At 38.7% G+C, this 23,528-nt stretch overlaps 1 protein-coding gene across 1 annotated transcript in view; it reads left to right on the forward strand.

The window, feature by feature from the left end:
* The first annotated feature begins 821 nt into the window (after positions 1–821).
* Positions 822–23,528, forward strand: part of LOC128638138 (protein RoBo-1-like) — a 95,349-nt gene continuing 72,642 nt past the window's right edge. Inside the window, exons 1-2 of the mRNA XM_053690001.1 lie at positions 822–1,132; positions 16,625–16,768. Coding sequence (XP_053545976.1) covers positions 16,705–16,768 — 64 coding nt within the window. The 5' untranslated portion in view covers positions 822–1,132; positions 16,625–16,704. The remainder of the gene's footprint in view (positions 1,133–16,624; positions 16,769–23,528) is intronic.

A 23,528-nucleotide genomic window follows, 5' to 3' on the forward strand; every position in this document is an offset into this window, starting at 1 on the left:
ACTACCTACTGCCGAATTTGCTTTTAATAATGCAGTTAATGTTTCTACAAAAGTTTCACCTTTTTATGCAAATTACGGTTTCCATCCTAGATTTCATTTATATCCCAGAGAAGACACCATCCTTCCCTTGGTCAATGACACAATAAACGAATTATCTCAACACTTTCGGATCATTCAGGACAATCTTAAAACATCTCAACAACAACAGAAGACCTTTTATGATTTACGCAGGAGGCAACCTCCTGCTTATGTAGTTGGTGATATGGTTTGGTTATCGACTAAACATCTGCATCTGAAGGTTCGTACCAAGAAACTGGCTGCCTTATATATTGGTCCGTTTAGGATATCTAGGGTTATTAATCCCAACGCTGTCACTTTGGAATTGCCGGACTCCATTCCAGTGCACCCCACCTTTCATGTCTCGCTCCTTAAGCCCTCTACAGTTGGGGCTCCTCCCTTCTCTAGTTGTGCTCCCCCGATTTCTGATCTTTTGCTTCCAGAATATGAGATTCAGGACATTTTGGATTCCCGTTTTCATCTCAATGAGCTGCAGTATCTCATCCATTGGAAGGGGTTTTCCCATGATGAGGATTCTTGGGAACCCTCCACAAATCTGACGGCTCCTCACTTGGTCTCTCTCTTTCATCGAAGGAATCCTGATCGTCCTAGGCCCTGAGCCTCGGAGTGGCTCCTTTGGGGGGGTTCTGTCATGTCTGAGGTCTTGTCAGTTTGTCTGTCCCTTTAAATTTGAACCCTTTATAAGGCTCCTCCTAACTAAATCCTGTGCTCTGTAATTTGATCCTTATGCTGAGTATCCTGGCTTGTGCTGAAGCAATCTACATGCTCTCTGGATCTCTACCTGAGCCTACTTACAGGAACTCACCAAAATCTATTTCCTGCAACTTTTTGTTATTTCTTATGCTTGCTACAAATACCTTTTTGTCTCCTCAGCATTTACTTAAGCTTTTAGGCTTACAGCTCACAGATTGTGCTTTTCAGAATTCCTCTGCCCTGCCTGTCAGCAGCTCCTCTGCTATACTCACAGCCTGCACTTCCTGTTTGGCGATACTGGACTCCAGGTAACTGCTGCTTTTCCTCTAGCAGAATCTTTCACCAGACCACAGGATTAAAGGTACTGAATATTCCTTTGGCATTACCATTTTGAAAGTATTTGCTGGACTCATCAGGTTTTATTGCAAACTTGTATTTTATATGCTGTGAACTGAACTTAGCATTGAAATCTGTGCCTATGTACATTCACTCCAGGAAAAGGCTGCATTTCTCATATATGTGACTCTATTTTCTGATACTCCTGCAAGTGAACTGACTTATTAGCTTAAGTATAAGTATAAATATTCTACCTATTCTTCAGTATTATATGCAAGTTTCATTTTTGTCTCACTCTTGCCTGTTAATCCTTATATACAGGCACTAATATCCTTTTCTCCTCTGTTCAGCAAGTATTGGATTCAGCTTTCACTAATTGAGCTAATCCTGTCTGCAGAGTTGAGAATTCCTTTTTAACCCATACTGGGCCCTCAGTCTAGGATCAGAATAGGGGATTGTGACTTAACAGCCCCGATATTTGTGAGACTGAGTGGTAACCTAACCAATTCCCTGTATTGAGTCTTACACCCTCTAAGATCGCTGAGGGACAATAACCTTTGACTTTTACATTTTTCTGTTAGGCAGGCTGTGCTTTTTTGTTTTGTTATCAAATTATAAATATAAAAACCCCAATAATGTATCAAGAAACTCAAGTGAAGAAAGTCCAGATCTACTACTTAACTGATAAAAGGAGTAGAGTTGATGTGTCTTCCTTACATTTTATTTATCTACTTATTGGGTTCATTAGACGCAAGCATTGCATTGTTTTATTATAATGTTATGTATTATTGTTGGTATAAAACATTAATAAAATAAAATTAAAAAATGGCATGCCCTATCTGAATCATGAAAGTTTATTTTTGACTAGACTGTCCCTTTAATATATGTTTTACCTCTGTGATTACCTTGTATCTAAGCAACTTCTGACATCCCCCTGATCACATGACTTTTTTTAAAATGTATTATCTATTTACTTGCATTTTAACCAATTAGTGCTGTATTGTGCTGACTCTTAAATAACTTCTATATGGCCTACATGAACTAGCAGTCTCCTGTTGTGAAAAGCAAATAAAAAAGCATTCAGATTAGAGGTGGGCTTTAAGGGCTTCAAAATTAGCATATGAGCCTACCTAGGTTTAGCTTTCAACTAAGAATGCCAAGAGAACCAAGCACATTTGAGGATAAATGTTAATTGTAAAGTACAGCTGAAAAGTTGATCAAATATGATTGATTAACCTATTAAACTGGAGAAAGTTCACCTCCTAATAATTTCATTAATGTAAATGATCTATTGATGCATATTTAATGACATATAACTAAATCATTAATGGTCTGATATAACTGGAAAAATAATCTAAAAAAATATTATTATAAAAATGAAATAGATTTAAATTGCTCTTACTAACTAGTCCACACAAACAACGACACACTCAAGTAAGATGCCCAGGATCCAGATAGAGAAAAATGTTAAAATCTTTAGAAGAAAAAATCCTCAAAAACCTAGGATTCCAGAAAACCACATAATAAAAGCAAAAAGGTCAGAGATGAAGATGTACACGATTCGGGCTCTTCGAAGCGCTTGTTCACCAGCTGTATGAAACAGAGCAAGAATAAATAGCAGACAATGGACTTTTTTGCATATACATTGTATATATAAGCTAATTAAACACTGCATTTCACTATATATGCATATAATGGCCTAGCTTACAAGTTGAGCCCTTTTGAGAGTGCAGGCTTTCCTATCAATATTGCAGTCCCACACAATTTTTATAAACGTACTGTGTATATGTATATATATATATATATGCAAAATAATGCTATTTAAACTATTTCTTAAAGTACATTTGGCTTTAGTGCACTTGGCTTAGTGAACCTTTGGGTTAATACTCGAATGAAAGCCAGAACAGGGTTTTGTAGTATGCTCCATGGCCACGCTATCAGAACGCTAGATGCTGTCATGCCTGACGTTTTCTCCCAAGCGATAACTTTTTACTTTCAACTTGTAATATTAGTGCAAGAATAAGAGTGCTATTGATTTAACTTGAGCAGTGTTAGAACACAATGACATCTACTTATCAAGCCATCAACTTACCTGCATTCGCCGCACCAATACGCTCGCCTAAGATTGCCTAACATCGCTGCCGCGGACCTGAATAGGTTCTCCAAAATTACCAAAAAAGCTGTCAAAAAGCCGCGCACCAAGTACGGGGCGATGAGCAGCGGACTGTTGTTAACTAACAGTCATCGATCTCGCTGCTCTTCGGCTTTTTCCCAGCTTTATTGGTACCCTGTCACTAAGCACCCACACTATACTAAACGGTTTACCCCCTATACCGCCGCTCCCGGACCCCGCTGCAACTAAATAAAGTTAATAACCCCTAAACCGCCGCTCCTGGAGCCCGCCGCAACTCTAATAAATGTATTAACCCTAAACCACCACTCCCGGAGCCCATTGCAACTAAATAAAGTGTTTAACCCCTAAACTGCCACTCCTGAAGCCCACTGCCACCTACATTATACTTATTAACCCCTAATCTGCCGCCCCCTACACCGCCACCACCTATATTATATTTATTAACCCCTAATCTGCTGCCCCCTACACCGCCACAACCTACATTGTATTTATTAACCCCTAATCTGCCCCCCCTACACCGCTGCAACCTACATTGTATTTATTAACCCCTAATCTGCCCCCCCTACACCCACCGCAACTAAATAAAGTGTTTAACCCCTAAACCGCCACTCCTGGAGCCCACCGCCACCTACATTATACTTATTAACCCCTAATCTGCCGCCCCCTACACCGCCGCCACCTATATTATATTTATTAACCCCTAATCTGCCGTCCCCTACACCGCCGCAATTTACATTGTATTTATTAACCCCTAATCTGCCCCTCCCTAAACCGCCGCCACTATAGTAAATGTATTAACCCCTAAACCTAAGTCTAACCCTAACCCTAACACCCCCTAACTTAAATATAATTTAAATAAATCTAAATAAATTATTCCTATTTAAAACTAAATACTTACCTATAAAATAAACCCTAAGATAGCTACAATATAACTAATAGTTACATTGTAGCTATTTTAGGATTTATTTTTATTTTACAGGCAAGTTTGTATATATTTTAACTAGCTACAATAGTTATTAAAGGGACACTGTACCCAAATTTTTTCTTTTGTGATTCAGATAGAGCATGCAATTTGAAGCAACTTTCTAATGTACTCCTATTATCAAATTTTCTTCATTCTCTTGGTATGTTTATTTGAAAAGCAAGAATTTAAGTTTAGATGCCGGCCCATTTTTGGTGAACAACCTGGGTTGTCCTTGCTGATTGGGTAGCAACAATAAACAATTGCTGTCCATGGTTCTGAACCACAAATTTGCTGGCTCCTGAGCTTAGATGCCTTCTTTTTCAAATAAAGATATCAAGAGAACGAAGAAAAAATGATAATAGAAGTAAATTAGAAAGTTGCTTAAAATTGCATGCTCTATCTGAATCACAAAAGAAAAAATTTGGGTACAGTGTCCCTTTAACTATTTACTAACTACCTAGGTAAAATAAATACAAAAGTACCTGTAAAATTAAACCTAACCTAAGTTACAATTACACCTAACACTACACTATAATTAAATTAATTACCTACATTAACTACAATTAACTACAATTAAATAAAATTAAATTATTTAAAGTACAAAAAAAACCCAAACACTAATTTACAGAAAATAATAAAATAATTACAAGATTTTTAAACTAATTGCACCTAATCTAATCCCCCTAACAAAATAAAAAAGCCCCCCAAAATAAAAAAAGCCCTACCCTACACTAAATTACAAATAGCCCTTAAAAGGGCTTTTTGCGGGGCAATGCCCCAAAGTAATCAGCTCTTTTACCTGAAAAAAAGTTCCAAACCGCCCCAACATTAAAACCCACCACCCACACAACCAACCCTACTCTAAAACCCACCCAATCCCCCCTTAAAAAAAACTAACACTAACCCCTTAAAGATCACCCTACCTTGAGAAGTCTTCACCCAACCGGGCGGAAGTCCTCAACGAAGCCAGGTGAAGTGGTCCTCCAAACGGGCAGAAGTTTTCATCCAAGCCGGGCAGAAGAGGTCCTCCAGACGGGCAGAAGTCTTCATCCAGACGGCATCTTCTATCTTCATCCATATGGCACGGAGCGGCTCCATCTTCAAGACATCTGACGCGGAGCATCCTTCCTGGCCGACGACTACCCGAGTGATGTCATCCAAGATGGCGTCCCTTCAATTCCAATTGGCTGATAGAATTCTATTGAAGTTCAATCCTATTGGCTGATCCAATCAGTCAATAGGATTGAGCTCGCATTCTATTGGCTGTTCCAATCAGCCAAAAGAATGCAAGCTCAATCCTATTGGCTGATTGGATCAGCCAATAAGATTGAACTTCAATCCTATTGGCTGATTGCATCAACCAATAGGATTTTTCCTACCTTAATTCCGATTCTTCATACCTTAATTCACTTAAAGGAACCTTCATTCATCTGGTAGTCGTCGGCTAGGAAGGATGCTCCGCGTCGGATGTCTTGAAGATGGAGCCGCTCTGCGCCGGATGGATGAAGATAGAAGATGCAGTTTGGATGAAGACTTCTGCCCATCTGGAGGACCTCTTCTGCCCGGCTTGGATGAAGATTTCTGCCCGTCTGGAGGACCAGTTCGCCCGGCTTCGTTGAGGACTTCGGCCCGGTTGGGTGAAGACTTCTCAAGGTAAGGTGATCTTCAAGGGGTTAGTGTTAGGTTTTTTTAAGGGGGGATTGGCTGGGTTTTAGAGTGGGGTTGTTTGTGTGGGTGGTGGGTTTTAATGTTGGGGGGGGTATTGTACTTTTTTTTCAGGTAAAAGAGCTGATTACTTTGGGGCAATGCCCTACAAAAAGTCCTTTTTAAGGGCTATTTGTAATTTAGTGTAGGGTAGTGCTTTTTTATTTTGGGGGGCTTTTTTATTTTGTTAGGGGGATTAGATTAGGTGTAATTAGTTTAAAAATCTTGTAATTATTTTATTATTTTCTGTAATTTAGTGTTTTTTTTGTACTTTAGATAATTTTATTTAATTGTATTTAATTGTAGTTAATTGTAGTTAATTGTAGTTAATGTAGGTAATTAATTTATAGTGTAGTGTTAGGTGTAATTGTAACTTAGGTTATTTTTTATTTTACAGGTACTTTTGTATTTATTTTAACTAGGTAGTTATTAAATAGTTAATAACTATTTAATAACTATTGTAGCTAGTTAAAATAAATACATACTTGCCTGTAAAATAAAAATAAATCCTAAGATAGCTACAATGTAACTATTAGTTATATTGTAGCTAGCTTAGGTTTTATTTTACAGGTAAGTATTTAGTTTTAAATAGGAATAATTTATTTAGATTTATTTAAATTATATTTAAGTTAGGTGGTGTTAGGGTTAGGGTTAGATTTAGGTTTAGGGGTTAATACATTTAATATAGTGGTGGCGGTGTAGGTGGGGGCAGATTAGGGGTTAATATAATGTAGGTGGCAGTGGGCTCCGGGAGCGGCGGTTTAGGGGTTAAACACTTTATTTAGTTGCGGCGGGGGCCATGAGCAGCGGTTTAGGGGTTAATAAGTTTATTAGAGTGGTGGTGGGCTCTGGGAGTGGCGGTTTAGGGGTTAATAAGTATAATGTAGGTGGCGGCGGTGTAGGGGGGGCAGATTAGGGGTGTTTAGACTCGGGGTACATGTTAGGGTGTTAGGTGTAGACATTACCATAGGAATCAATGCGATATTGGGCAGCAGCGAAAATGAGCTTTCGCTGCTTTCAGATTCCCATTGATTCCTATGGCATCCGCCGCCTCCAGGGCGGCAGATTGAAAACCAGGTACGCTGGGCCGGAATAATGCCGAGCGTACCTGCTAGTTATTTGATAACTAGCAAAAGTAGTCAGATTGTGCCAAACTTGCATTCGGAACATCTGGAGTGACGTAAGCATCGATTTGTGTCGGACTGAGTCCGGCGGATCGTATGTTACGTCACTAAATTCTACTTTTGCAAGTCTGTAGGGTTTGATAACTAAAGCAAATCAGGCTTGCCACAAATATGCTGCTGAATTCCAGCGTATTTGGGGTTGACGGCTTGATAAGTAGATGCCAATATCACTAATATTTTGTGCTCTACTTGTAATCAAGCACAACAGGCTAGATTACGAGTGGAGCACAAAATTGCGCTTATGTGAGGTCAATATTTGCTTTACACTAGTAATACCAGGCAGAGAACCTAGCGCAGCGAAGGGGTTAAGTTACACAGCGATGGGCAGCAAAAGGTTAAATATATGTATATATATATATTTATTTGTTTATATGAGTGTATGTATATATATATATATATATATATATATATATATATATATATATATATATATATATATATATATATTAACTGATAAATATATATTTATACAGTATAAGCATATACATATGTATTTAAAGGAATAACACAGTCTCCATAGACCGCACTGTAAAGGCACTTTTCAGTGCGTTTTTTTCCTAACGCCCCACATCCGCACACTTTAACCCCTTATAACGGCTTTGTGCAGTTATTTATACAAAAAATAAAGATGCTACATTTTTTATGTTTTATAAAGAACCTTACACTTAATTTTGGGGGCAATTACAGGACATTTTTTTATTTAACCTGTCAGGCACAACTAAGAAAGAAAAAATGTGTGCAGCTTAGTTATTTGGACCACAACTGCTGGAATGAAAAAACAATAAAAATTGTATGGTTGTTTGCAACAGAGTGAAAAGGTAAAACAAAATTTAGGAATTAGACAGCTATGTAAAACCTTATTCCTTATTGCAAAGTTTTAGTATACAGGCAGTAATTGAGCATATTCCCTATGGCTGCCACATGTGTCTGGGTAGTCACTGTGAGAAAGTAAATGCAGCAGGGGTATGCTCAGATAAACCTGAGATTTTAACATTAATAAAGGTAAAAAATAAATAAGCAAGGAAAAAATGGTACTATGATCATAGAAAAAATAAGCAATTGCTATTGTGAACAGAGTTACGGTAAAACAGCATGATATGAGGGAATGAACTAAAAGTCACAGAAAATAACAGCAGCAACTGAGATACTAATCTTAGAGTATAGCAGCAAAGTAAAAATTCAGAGACTGGCTTACCGCTAACAGAACTGTTATAATGATAGTTGCAAACACCGGGTTGTAATGGCGACTTGCCAGAGGGAGCAGGGAAGCTCAGTAGCAGCTGGCTGATGACGTCACAGCATGAGGAAGCGGAGCTCTGTGAAAGGTGAATCCCAAGGCCGGTGAGCTGCAGGGGAAACTGAGTTAGAGGTAAAGGTAGGAATGAGGCTTTTGAAATAGCTGAATCTTCTGAGGGAGAAGCAGGCAGGAAGGAGAGGATGACAACAGAAATCCAGTTAGGTGGAGTAGAGGAATCCAACAAACAGAAGTAGTATGATAAATCTCACAGAGAGCAGGCTCAGGTTAAGGTTTAAGACAAACTTCAATACTAAGCAATGTGAAAATGCTGGGAGGGGCCTTAAATAGGCTGATGTTAATGGGAGCAGGATGCTTTAAAGGGACAGTGCAGAGAATAAGTATGCCATTATCCTGACAGAATCCCCCCTCCAAGGAGCCACTCCAGAGGCTCAAGGCCCAGGACGATCCGGATGTCTCTGGTGGAAATGAGATATCAAACGAGGAGCGGATATGTTGGTAGCTGGTTCCCAGGAATCATCATCTGTAGAGAAACCCTTCCAACGAACAAGATATTCAATACGTCCCCTGCGGAAACGGGAATCCAGGATTGAGTGAACTTCATACTCCATTTCAGGGTCGAGAGAAATAGGTGGAAGAGACGTTTGTAAAGAGAAATCCCTGAGATCCTTATAGGGTTTGAGAAGGGATACATGGAATGTGGGATGAACCCTTAAATTATCGGGTAATTTAAGCCGGACAGCATTGGCATTAATGACGAGTTCAACAGGGTATGGACCAATGAACAACGGAGAAAGTTTTTTCGAAGGGGTTTTCAAACTTAGGTGTTTGGTGGATAGCCAGACGAGATCACCTTTTGTGTAGACAGGAGGCGGAGTTCTGCGGCGATCATAATACTGTTTCTGGAGTTGTTTTGCTGCTATGATGTTGGACTCGATGGTTTTAAAGTTGGAAGAGATGGAATCAGACAAATCTGATATACTAGATACTGGAACGGTAGAAGATGGTAGGATGTGAAACTTGGGGTGAAAACCGTAGTTTGCGAAGAAGGGAGTTTGACCAGTAGTGGAATGAATAGTGTTGTTGTAACAAAATTCAGCGTAATGCAGGAAGTCACTCCAAAGATGTTGTTGAGAGGAACAGAAGAGTCTTAAAAATTGTTCCAACCACTGGTTACAACGTTCAGTTTGACCATTACATTGCGGGTGGTAAGCAGTAGTTAACTTTCTCTCAACAGATAAAGTTTTACAGAAATGGTACCATAGTCTGCTAGAAAATTGACTGCCACGATCACTGAGGATTGAAGTGGGAAGTCCATGATACTTAACAATATGTTTGAGAAGCAAATGAACTGTCTCCAAAGCGGTAGGAAGTTTGGAGAAGGGGATGAAATGGCACATCTTCGTGAAGAGATCTACAACGACAAGGATGGTGGTATTCTTTGAAGAGACTGGCAAATCTACAATAAAGTCTAAAGCAATCTCAGACCATGGATTCTTTGGAGTAGGCAAAGGCAAAAGCAACCCATAGGGAGAGTGTTTATCCCTTTTTGAAATGGTACAATTAAGACAAGAGTTTACATAGTCCTTAACTTGAGTTGCCATATGAGGCCACCAGTAATCTCTTTTTACTAGATCGAGAGTTTTATGGATACCTGGATGACCAGCTAGAGGTGAATCATGTACAGATTGAAGGAGAATGAGTCTGAGGGAAGGTGGAACATATATCTTTGAATCATGAGAATAAAGTCCTTGAGTATTAAGTTGAAGAAGGTGTGATGGCTTTGTAGAGTCGGCCAACTGTTCCTTTTTAAGGTTAGATGAGACTTCGAGAGTAAAAGAAATGAAGTTTTCTTTTGGTATGATGGATTGGTCGGTCGTTTGATGTGGAAGACTTGTGGGTAACCGGGATAGTGCGTCAGCTTTTTGGTTCTTTCCAGCAGGATGGTATGTGATGAGGAAATTAAAACGAGAGAAAAAGAGATTCCAGCGAACCTGTCTTGCTGACAAGGTTCTAGTGGCCTTCAAGTACTGCAGGTTCCTATGATCTGTATAGATGAGTGTAGGAATGGAAGTACCTTCAAGGAGGTGTCGCCAGTGTTCCAGGGAGAGTTTTATGGCTAAGAGTTCTTTGTCACCAATAGGATAGTTTTGTTCCGCACTATTCAAAGTCTTGGAGTAAAAAGCCACAGGATGTAACGGTTTTGACAAGTTTTCTCTTTGGGAGAGAACAGCGCCAATAGCAGAATTTGAGGCGTCCACCTCAAGAACAAATTGTAGATTAGGGTCAGGAAAACGGAGTATTGGTGCTGAAGTGAACTTTTGTTTGAACAAATCAAAAGCGGATTGTGCTTCTTTAGTCCACCTGAAATGTGAATTATTTTTTGTTAGAACAGTTAAAGGAAGAGCAAGTTTGGAGAAATTTTTAATAAATTTGCGGTAGAAATTCGCAAAACCCATGAAGGACTGAACTTGACGTTTAGTTGTTGGTATGGGCCAATTTAAAACTGCATCAACCTTTTTTTGTTCAATATGGATACCTGAAGGAGAAATTTCATATCCCAGAGAGGATATGGTCTGTGAATTGAACAGGCATTTCTCAGCCTTAGCATACAAGTGGTTACCTCTGAGCCTTGATAAAACTTGTCTAACATGGGAAATGTGTTCCTGATAGGTCTTGGAATAAATTAAAATATCATCCAGATAGATGACAATAAAGACATCTAATATGTCCCTAAAAATGTCATTAATTAAGTGCTGGAAAGTTGCGGGCGCGTTGCAGAGCCCAAAAGGCATCACAACGTATTCGAACAATCCGTATCTTGTTCGAAACGCCGTGAGCCACTCATCTCCAGATCTAATTCGGATGAGATTATAGGCTCCTCTTAAGTCCAATTTTGTGAAAAATTTTGCTCCCTCCAACCTTTCAATTAACTCCGGGATGAGGGGTAAAGGATATCTGTTTTTTACTGTCATTTTATTTAGTTGTCTGTAGTCTACGATTGGCCTCAATGAGCCATCCTTATTTTTAACAAAAAAAATCCCAGCACTAGCTGGAGAGTTGGAGGGACGGATGAAACCTTTCCTTAGATTTTCATCTAAGTAAGATTTAAGGTGTGTTAACTCAGGGTTTGAGAGTGGGTAAATATGACCCGTGGGGATCTCAGAGCCAGGTATGATCTCAATAGGACAATCATACTTCCTGTGAGGAGGAAGATTGTCGCACTGGGTTTTGCTGAATACATCTGCATAATCCTTATAAACCTCAGGAATTTGAATTGTCTCATTGGATTCAGTGGTTTGCAAAATAGTAGCTGGGAAACAAGTAGTAGAGCAGAATGTAGAATTAAATGTGACTGTTGAGGTAGACCAATTTACTTCAGGATTATGAATTCGGAGCCAGTTTATACCGAGAACTATGGGTGAAATAGGGGATGATATTATATCAAATGACATATACTCCCTATGGTGGTCTGGGGTAACAACAAGTAAGGGTATTGTTTGATATTTAACTGGACCTGATGTGATTGGATTACCATCTATTCCACGTAATAACACAGGAGACCTTTTTTGCACAAGTGGAATTTTATTGAATTTAGTGAATACAGTATCTATGTAGGAGGCTGTAGCTCCTGAGTCAATAATCGCGGGAGCGTTGATTCGATGTGACTCCCACTGTAAAAGAAGAGATAAATTTAGGTAAGGGAGAGCATGATCCTGAGTGGTACAACAAAAAGGTTCTTTATACATCTTACCCTTGTTTTGTTTCAGGAGGGAAGGACAGTCCCTGACAGTGTGTTTGTCTGAAGCACAGTATAAGCAGAGGTTATTAGCCCTTCGTCGGATCTTCTCCTCAGGGGTTAATGGTCCCTTTATAAAACCTATATCCATAGGTTCAGCAGTTGATTTGCTGGGGCTGGGTGTATTTTGTTTCTTTGCAGGATATTCATGAAATGATCTCTCCTGCTGTCTCTCTCTCAGTCTTCTGTCTATAGTTATGCTAAGTGACATTAAAGCCTCAAGAGTATGTGGTAGTTCAGATCTAGACAACTCATCCTTAATTCCTTCTGAAAGGCCTAATCTAAACTGATTTCTCAGTGAAAGGTCATTCCATTGAGTGTCTTTCGCCCATTTTTTAAATTCGGCAATGTAATCCTCAACTACTCTTTTCTTTTGTTTCAAGCCTCGCATTGCAGTTTCAGCAGTAAGCTGTTTATATGGATCCTCATATAGCTGACCCATAGCAGAAAAAAAACTTTCCAACGAATTAAGTATATCATCGTTATTCTCAAAGTAAGTGTTGGCCCATGTGCGGGGCTCACCTCTCAAATAGGATATAACTGTGAGTACCCTTGCTCTATCAGTGGGATAGGTATGAGGTTTAAGGGAGAACATAAGCAAACAAGCATTCTTGAAATCTCTATACTCAGATCTCTCACCACTAAATTTTTCTGGTGTACTAACCTGTGGTTCTAATATAGGTACCCTCATATCAACCACATCCCTGATATAAGCTTTTAAAGTATCATTTTCTGTTTTCAAAGTATTAACAGCTTCAGTTAATAAATCAACCCTCTGTGTGATATTTTGCACATGTGCGTTCATTCCAGCTGGGTCCATAGTTTGGGCTTAGTATTATGTCAGGCACAACTAAGAAAGAAAAAATGTGTGCAGCTTAGTTATTTGGACCACAACTGCTGGAATGAAAAAACAATAAAAATTGTATGGTTGTTTGCAACAGAGTGAAAAGGTAAAACAAAATTTAGGAATTAGGCAGCTATGTAAAACCTTATTCCTTATTGCAAAGTTTTAGTATACAGGCAGTAATTGAGCATATTCCCTATGGCTGCCACATGTGTCTGGGTAGTCACTGTGAGAAAGTAAATGCAGCAGGGGTATGCTCAGATAAACCTGAGATTTTAACATTAATAAAGGTAAAAAATAAATAAGCAAGGAAAAAATGGTACTATGATCATAGAAAAAATAAGCAATTGCTATTGTGAACAGAGTTACGGTAAAACAGCATGATATGAGGGAATGAACTAAAAGTCACAGAAAATAACAGCAGCAACTGAGATACTAATCTTAGAGTATAGCAGCAAAGTAAAAATTCAGAGACTGGCTTACTGCTAACAGAACTGTTATAATGATAGTTGCAAACACCGGGTTGTAATGGCGACTTGCCAGAGGGAGCAGGGAAGCTCAGTAGCAGCTGGCTGATGACGTCACAGCATGAGGAAGCGGAGCTCTGTGAAAGGTGAATCCCAAGGCCGGTGAGCTGCAGGGGAAACTGAGTTAGAGGTAAAGGTAGGAATGAGGCTTTTGAAATAGCTGAATCTTCTGAGGGAGAAGCAGGCAGGAAGGAGAGGATGACAACAGAAATCCAGTTAGGTGGAGTAGAGGAATCCAACAAACAGAAGTAGTATGATAAATCTCACAGAGAGCAGGCTCAGGTTAAGGTTTAAGACAAACTTCAATACTAAGCAATGTGAAAATGCTGGGAGGGGCCTTAAATAGGCTGATGTTAATGGGAGCAGGATGCTTTAAAGGGACAGTGCAGAGAATAAGTATGCCATTATCCTGACATAACCAGAGATCTGATCTCTGGTTAACGAACTCTACCAGCTACTTAATCTAAAAGACAGAGGAGAGGAGCGCAGACTCAAATGCAGGGTATAAAACGTTTTAATAAAAGTCACACAGACAAATGGCAACTCACAAGAAGTAAAGGTTAAAACAGCATATTGTGTATCATATACACAATAAAACTTATCCCCTCGGCGTGTATATCACCAGGGCGGCTACAGGAAAAACAGATGTGCTGCTGTGTTCTCCCCTAGACTCCAGATCCAGACTGGTAGTGAGTCAATTTAGCAGTCCATTTTCAAGGTATAGAAAGTGTACACTGAAAGGGTGACAAGCTAGCACTTACATAAATCGTGGAAACAAGGCAAACAGTTTGATTCATTCAAACAGATCCTCAACACTCATACCACACAGTTCCTAGCTGCAGACCCGGAACTAGGGCGGCCTCACAGGATCGATAGGCTAAAAAAGTGGGCGGGCTCTACGCGTTTCGTCTCAGCAACGTAGGGACTTTCTCAAGAGTGATAGAATCGGATAATGCGATGATCTTTAAAGGAGGTGTGTATTGACACTCCCACATATGCCACCAATAGGTGAACGGTAACCAGTGACTCACAGTGACATCAGATAAATACATCATCCGAGTATCGTGGGAAAAATAAGTTATTAAAAGATAAAAATTCATGATTACCAACAAAATTTAAAACAATGATTAATGCAATGATTAATTAGCATTAATCCTTGTTTTAAATTTTGTTGGTAATCATGAATTTTTATCTTTTACCCCATATATAAATTATTCAATAGGAAATCCCCTTTTTTATTAATTACATGTATGAGGTTTTTAAGATAATTATTGCATGTATTTTGTGTGTATTTTTTAGTCCATGGAATTCTCTGTTATGTAGTGTGTCTTATTTATTTAGCTTATCCTTAGGAGTCACATTCATTGTCAGCCTGCTTTTTAAGAATGTTCTTTTTTTAATATTTTTAGGAAAATGTATATTATTATTATGTATGTAATGTCTTATAATATTGGTCTTTTTATAACAAAAAGCATATTTTTTTTAATCATTACTAATATTTGTTTATTATCGAAACACTTTTGTTTGATATTTATGTATTGCATGTGCTTTTTGTATTTGCCCCTGTATCTGCAATATTGTACTATACAAGATCATTTTAATAACTTATTTTTGCCACGATACTCGGATGATGTTTTTATCTGATGTCACTGTGAGTCACTGGTTACCGTTCACCTATTGGTGGCATATACACACCTCCTTTAAAGATCATTGCATTATCCGATTCTATCACTCTTGAGAAAGTCCCTACGTTGCTGGGACGAAACGCGTAGAGCCCCGCCCACTTTTTTAGCCTATCGATCCTGTGAGGCCGCCCTAGTTCCAGGTCTGCACCTAGGAACTGTGTGGTATGAGTGCCGAGGATCTGTTTGAATGAATCAAACTGTTTGCCTTGTTTCCATGATTTATGTAAGTGCTAGCTTGTCACCCTTTCAGTGTACACTTTCTATACCTTGAAAACGGACTGCTAAATTGACTCACTACCAGCCTGGATCTGGAGTCTAGGGGAGAACACAGCAGCACATCTGTTTTCCTGTAGCCGTCCTGGTGATATACACGCCGAGGGGATACGTTTTCTTGTGTATATGATACACAATATGCTGTTTTAACCTTTACTTCTTGTGAGTTGCCATTTGTCTGTGTGACTTTTATTAAAACGTTTTATACCCTGCATTTGAGTCTGCGCTCCTCTCCTCTGTCTTTTAGATTCTGTGCATACAATCAAGGTCTGTGGATTCACCTGTCTTAGAGGAGCAGCCGGATTCTAGTGCATTCTTTGCACATATTGGACTTGAATATTTATATAGTTTTTATAGTTGCATAATATTCATTATTTCAGTGCACTTCTTTTATTATACGTTTGTTGTTTTTATATATATATATATATATATATATATATATATATATATATATATATATATATATATATATATAGTATATTTTTTATATTATTTCAAGGATTTGCGCTACTTAGATATGATTTATCACATCTTTCTCTACCAGCTACTTGTAATGGCTGGTTATTTATTGTGCGCCAGTGAACAGTCAAATTTGTTTATGGGTGCACGATAAATTAGCGCTTTACTTGTAATCTAACCCAAAATGTTTGAAATGTATTGCATTTTGCTGAAGTAAATTGCAAGACAAGCAGACACAATAATTATATTTTGAGTTTAATATTTCTTTACAATTTGCCAGTATTTCTAAATGCAAAGCTTCATATGTCACACCACACTTATCTTGTCAGTATCACTGACAACATCTTGCATTTTGAATCAATATACAATTGCCTAGATTACAAGTGAAGGGCAGATATAAGAGCAGCTGAGCACTAACAGTGTGGGGCATCGTTGCTTTCTAGGTGGAAATGATACAGCATTTTTCTTCTTTGTACCCTATAGGCTTTTATGATAACTTTATACTAGATGGCTGCTCTAGGTTAGCTAGTTTTTGTATTGTATTTCTCAAAAATGAAACAAAGGAACTTATTTTCCTGTATTCACTAACATTTACATCAGATATTTTTTCTTTGCTAAAAGATGTTATTTTTACACATTTAAAATTCTAAAGCTTTTAACGTTGTATTTTGATTTTTGCTATTTTATAGTAACTTTGTATTCGAGTTTTCACCAATACTGTGGGGTCGCTGATAAATGTGGTCGAATTTATAGTTTTTCATCACCCTTTATGCAACTGCAAATTATGTACACCTGCTGCAGAACAGAACTTTGTAACCCACCAAGACCAACCGGTGAGTATCTAATTGTATTTGTGACATCTAGTTATTTGCTGGTCTATCTTTTTGTTTTATTAGTCAGCATCTGTAAATGTCATTAGAAATATGAGTTGCTTCAACCCTAAGTAGCTGCACAAAATATCTCAGTTATTTAGTCATGTGTGTGCATATCTGTGGAATGTGTGTACATATAGTTATATATGTGTGTTTGTGCGTACTTGAGCATGTGTGTGTGTATCGTGTTTGTCCATGTGGTATTCTTGTTACTGGAACAGGGTCATAGGACAAACTTTAAAAATAACTTCACACTGGAAGATCTCAAAACCATCACTTAGAAAGAGTAATGCTTAAAAAAATATATATTTTTTTACTTTGTTTTGATATAATCATATTGCAAAAAAAATTGGGATTCAAAATCTGCATATCATATTTTCACTAAACGTATTAAAAAGTCTTAATTTATAAACATTAATATGTATATTATATCTATGTATGTATATATCTCAGGAGCTGAGATGAGACCACAGGGATCAGAGTCCTGGTGCGTCTTGACAGTAAACACTGTTCCGGAGAAGGCATACCATAACTGGGTGTGTTGCGCAGGTCGAGTAGAACCGCATAAATGTCAGAACCATTATGTGTGCATTTCTCTAGGAGATACTTGGATGACCTGACACCATGTTCTGCCAGACCATTGGATCTAGGGTAATAGGGAATGCTGGTGACATGCTGGATATCCCACTGGTAAGCAAAGTTCATAAATTTCCTACTTGAAAATGATTTTGCATTGTCAGTCTTCAATTGGTGGTGAACCCCATGTACAGAGAGAGGCTGCTTTAACGTCCTGATTACAGTGGTACTGGAAAGGATCAGGAGAGCGTCAAAATCCCATCAACCAGAGTACAAATCTAGCAAGACCAAGCAATTCTTGCCTGTCCACTCAAATATATCAGCTGCAGTGCTGCTTTTTATCTTGGATGTCATTTTTAGACTCGCCTGTCTTTTCCCCTTGCCTGTAGCAGAGTGTGTAACACTGCTCACTACTCTCAGTTTCCCTCTTATGGCTAAACTGGTGAACATCATCAGAGAAAGACAGGTTGCAGTCCAAGAATTATGATTTCATCAGTCCTTATTTTACTGCTTCAGTCCAGTTTGCCATTGCCCTTGCATTGTCTTTGACCTCTCTGTGAGTTCCTGTGTTCCTGACTCTTTGTTTAACCTGGCTAGTTTGATGTCTCTTCTGATCCCTGGCTAGTTCCTGACTTTGCTCAAATGTTCGCTTTGCTCAGGTTTAATAATATCTTAGGACAATAGATATAAAGTGATATCGGTGCTGAGGTATAAAGTAATCAATATAATCAAACATAAGAAAAAAAGATACCTCACAAAAGCACTCTTAGTCCAATTTTAAGTTTACTCTAATAATATAGTTTACAATGTCATATAAACTACCTACTGTGCACAGTGGTCACACAATACAAGTTAGTTAGAAGATATCAAACTTATAATGTATCTAACTAACAATAAACAGAAAAAGAATAGTTAAAAGGAAACAATGCAGAATAAACAATAATATGCAGCTCATATAAAGGGAACAGTTCATAAGCAATGATACTTATCCTCTACTGTGTTGTAAATAGCTCAGTCAGTGCAAAGTTCCCAAATGAATATGATCTCCTCCGATTTCAAGAAACAATGATATGATTGTAATCCCAGGGCTAACTTGAAAGAAATGACAGGCGATCCTGGAGGGAGCTAATGTACCAAGCATCCACAGCCGAAGACCGGGCAACCCCAGTACACACTAGCCGTGGCTCGGATAAGACTTTGTTGGCTCGGCAGCGTTACCCTCTATGCCTCCATGTGCGATTCCAAGTGCTTCCTGTTAGTACCGGAAACTGAGAAGTAAGATAGCTCCAAATTGTGCTGCATACAGCGTTGCTCCCAAACAGCAGGCTCAGTACCAGGCTGAGCTAATGCAATTGCTGACGTACGTTTCACCAGATAAACGGCTTCTTCCGGGCATGTGTATAATAAGTTCAGTTTCCTACTTCATATTTAAAGCGGAACCTTGTGCAGATGCCCCCGGAAATTAGGCCAGTGAATATAAGTTCCTATGCATAACAAATATACTTCAAATTCTCTATTCATCATGTAAATAAATCTTACATTTTTCTGTTATAACTGCTCTTATTAATTAAGTTACATTCAATATCACTTAATATATTTACCAAGAGGTTTGGTCCACAAATGAGATCCATATATAATTCTTCCTAGCAACCTTTGGCAACTCGCGGATCATTTAAAGTGACAGTGTTCAAATATTGAAATATTTCCTTTATGGTTATTAACTGTTTTTATTTCTCTATTAGTCAGCACACTTATTTACTTCTATTTACACAGTTGTCCAATAGCCCACCCCACATAATAAATGTAATTTGTTATTCCCCAATATATCCTATATTATTTAAGGTTTTAACAAACAATTATCCTTTACAGAAAATGGCCCAGATTATTTTCCTCATTCACACCATATGGGGCTAGGGTACCTAAATTAAAGATCCACCTACTTTCACGTCTTAGTAGGATATTATCTACATCACCTCCTCGTGTACCCAGGCTAACTTTGTCAATTCCAATTAGCCTGAAGGTACTAGGTGATGAATTATGAAATTCAGTAAAGTGTCTTGCTACACTTGATGTATTTACATCATGTTCGATGTCCCTAAGGTGTTCCAATGTGCGATCACGTAGGGCCCTTGTCGTCTTCCCGACGTAATAAAGGGGGCAACTGCATTTAGCTAAATAAACTAAGCCTTCAGTCCTACATGTGATCTTGGAACGTATCTTATAAACAATTCCTTTATTATCATAGAAAAATCTTGCTCTTTCTATGTGATTGCATGCTTTACACTGTTTACACGGATAACAGCCCGGCTCACGGCCAACTCCATCTAACCAACTGCCACCCATATGTGGTCGAATGAAGTGGCTGTGAACCAGGCTGTCCCGTAAATTTGGTGCCCTTCTTGCTGTAAAAAGGGGTTGTGGGGTGAGAGCTTCACACAATTTCGTGTCAGAAAGGAGGATATGCCAATATCTTTGAATTATCTTGCGTATGTCCTCCCAGCTCTCATTAAAAGTTGAAATAAATCTAATCTTTCCCTGTTGGGGATCCCTACCTCTAGCTTTAGTTCTAGATGTACTAAAAATGCTATCTTCTTGTGAGCGATTTTTTTGGCGTTGATATGCCACACTAATTAGCTTTTTAGGATATCCTCTTTGACTGAACCGTTTAGTCAGTTCTCTAGATTCTGCTAAGAAATCTGCTTCCGTGGTACAGTTCCTACGAGCACGATAGAATTGTGAAATAGGAATACCTTTTATCTGATATTTTGGATGGAAACTGTCTGCCCTTAGAATACTGTTTGTAGAAGTAGCTTTACGAAACACCTTAGTGACTAACGTGCCGTTCCTTACCATGACCGTGACATCCAAAAAATTAATTGTTCCTGGATCTTTAATTAGTGTAAATTTAAGATTAAATATTTCATTGTTGAGGGAATCAACAAATAATTCCAACTGAGATTCAGTTCCCCTCCACAGGAGGAACACGTCATCTATGTAGCGAAGCCACATAGTGACGTGGTCACTCACTGTGGGGGAGTCAAGCACATAAAGATTTTCCCAAAATCCTAAGTAGAGGCACGCATATGAGGGCGCAAATTTGGCCCCCATAGCCGTGCCTCTTAGTTGCAGGAAGTATCTATCATCAAACACAAATAAATTATTTGTTAAGGCGAATTCAAATAATTCACAAATAAAGTCTGTATGACTCTGAAAGTTACTGCCTCTTTGCTGAAGATAGTATCTTGTAGCCTGCAACCCTTTTGCATGGGGAATGCTAGAGTACACAGGAGGAACGCTACATAGATGACGTGTTCCTCCTGTGGAGGGGAACTGAATCTCAGTTGGAATTCCGTGGTAGGAACTGTACCACGGAAGCAGATTTCTTAGCAGAATCTAGAGAACTGACTAAACGGTTCAGTCAAAGAGGATATCCTAAAAAGCTAATTAGTGTGGCATATCAACGCCAAAAAAATCGCTCACAAGAAGATAGCATTTTTAGTACATCTAGGAAAGATTAGATTTATTTCAACTTTTAATGAGAGCTGGGAGGACATACGCAAGATAATGCAAAGATATTGGCATATCCTCCTTTCTGACACGAAATTGTGTGAAGCTCTCACCCCACAACCCCTTTTTACAGCAAGAAGGGCACCAAATTTACGGGACAGCCTGGTTCACAGCCACTTCATTCGACCACATATGGGTGGCAGTTGGTTGGATGGAGTTGGCCGTGAGCCGGGCTGTTATCCGTGTAAACAGTGTAAAGCATGCAATCACATAGAAAGAGCAAGATTTTTTCTCTGATAATAAAGGAATTGTTTATAAGATACGTTCCAAGATCACATGTAGGACTGAAGGCTTAGTTTATTTAGCTAAATGCAGTTGCCCCCTTTATTACGTCGGGAAGACGACAAGGGCCCTACGTGATCGCACATTGGAACACCTTAGGGACATCGAACATGATGTAAATACATCAAGTGTAGCAAGACACTTTACTGAATTTCATAATTCATCACCTAGTACCTTCAGGCTAATTGGAATTGACAAAATTAGCCTGGGTACACGAGGAGGTGATGTAGATAATATCCTACTAAGACGTGAAAGTAGGTGGATCTTTAATTTAGGTACCCTAGCCCCATATGGTGTGAATGAGGAAAATAATCTGGGCCATTTTCTGTAAAGGATAATTGTTTGTTAAAACCTTAAATAATATAGGATATATTGGGGAATAACAAATTACATTTATTATGTGGGGTGGGCTATTGGACAACTGTGTAAATAGAAGTAAATAAGTGTGCTGACTAATAGAGAAATAAAAACAGTTAATAACCATAAATGAAATATTTCAATATTTGAACACTGTCACTTTAAATGATCCGTGAGTTGCCAAAGGTTGCTAGGAAGAATTATATATGGATCTCATTTGTGGACCAAACCTCTTGGTAAATATATTAAGTGATATTGAATGTAACTTAATTAATAAGAGCAGTTATAACAGAAAAATGTAAGATTTATTTACATGATGAATAGAGAATTTGAAGTATATTTGTTATGCATAGGAACTTATATTCACTGGCCTAATTTCCGGGGGCATCTGCACAAGGTTCCGCTTTAAATATGAAGTAGGAAACTGAACTTATTATACACATGCCCGGAAGAAGCCGTTTATCTGGTGAAACGTACGTCAGCAATTGCATTAGCTCAGCCTGGTACTGAGCCTGCTGTTTGGGAGCAACGCTGTATGCAGCACAATTTGGAGCTATCTTACTCCTCAGTTTCCGGTACTAACAGGAAGCACTTGGAATCGCACATGGAGGCGTAGAGGGTAACGCTGCCGGGCCAGCAAAGTCTTATCCGAGCCACGGCTAGTGTGTACTGGGGTTGCCCGGTCTTTGGCTGTGGATGCTTGGTACATTAGCTCCCTCCAGGATCGCCTGTCATTTCTTTCAAGTTAGCCCTGGGATTACAATCATATCATTGTTTCTTGAAATCGGAGGAGATCATATTCATTTGGGAACTTTGCACTGACTGAGCTATTTACAACACAGTGGAGGATAAGTATCATTGCTTATGAACTGTTCCCTTTATATGAGCTGCATATTATTGTTTATTCTGCATTGTTTCCTTTTAACTATTCTTTTTCTGTTTATTGTTAGTTAGATACATTATAAGTTTGATATCTACTAACTAACTTGTATTGTGTGACCACTGTGCACAGTAGGTAGTTTATATGACATTGTAAACTATATTATTAGAGTAAACTTAAAATTGGACTAAGAGTGCTTTTGTGAGGTATCTTTTTTTCTTATGTTTGATTATACTAGTTCTTGACTTTGCTGACCTTCGTGTTCCTGACCTCGGCTCGTCTGACTACTCCCTTTGGTTCCTGACAGGCTTGTCTGACTATCTGATCTGACTTTGACTCCTGGCTTGCCAGTTGGCTTTTGGACTTATTATTTTTTGTTATTTTTTAATAAAGTTATGATTAATTTAACATTTTACGTCTTTGTCTGGTTCCTGGTACCCTGACAGGTACCTGGAGAAGTTGTAAGGGTTCTGGTTGTTTTGAAGCATTGCACAGAGCACATCTGGAAATTTCCTTGTCAATGTCACTGTAAATAGTGGGCCAAAATTAGTTTTCACATGTCCTTCACTTAGTGGACTGGATACCAGGTTGACCTTAATGGAGTTGTGTCAAGTAGTATTTCTGGAGGGAGTGAGGGATGACATACCTGTGACCACGAATAATTAATCCATCATCCAGTCAGCTCATCCAGTATATATACAATGTGGGACTTCTATAGATGAGCCAGGCCAGCCCTTGAGAATGATGTACAAAATACATGTGCAGGTAGCATCTGCCTGTGTGTATTGCTTAAATTCTTCAATCCTTCTGGTCGACAACACCCCATCCAGAGTTAGCACGTCATAATTCTCAATACCTCCAGGATTGTCTGTGGTGGGGAGGTGTGCACGTACAAGAGCATCTGCAACATACAGTTCATGGCCTTGTTTAAAGACAACATTTAGGTGGTAGCACTGAAGCTTGAGTATCATTTACTGGATACACACTAATGCTGTGTGCAGAGGATTTTCACAGTATAGTTATTAGTGGCTGATAATCCATCTTCATGGTCACAAGGCG

Source organism: Bombina bombina, chromosome 8 (genome assembly GCF_027579735.1).
Source record: "Bombina bombina isolate aBomBom1 chromosome 8, aBomBom1.pri, whole genome shotgun sequence".
NCBI classification, from domain to species: Eukaryota; Metazoa; Chordata; class Amphibia; order Anura; family Bombinatoridae; genus Bombina; species Bombina bombina.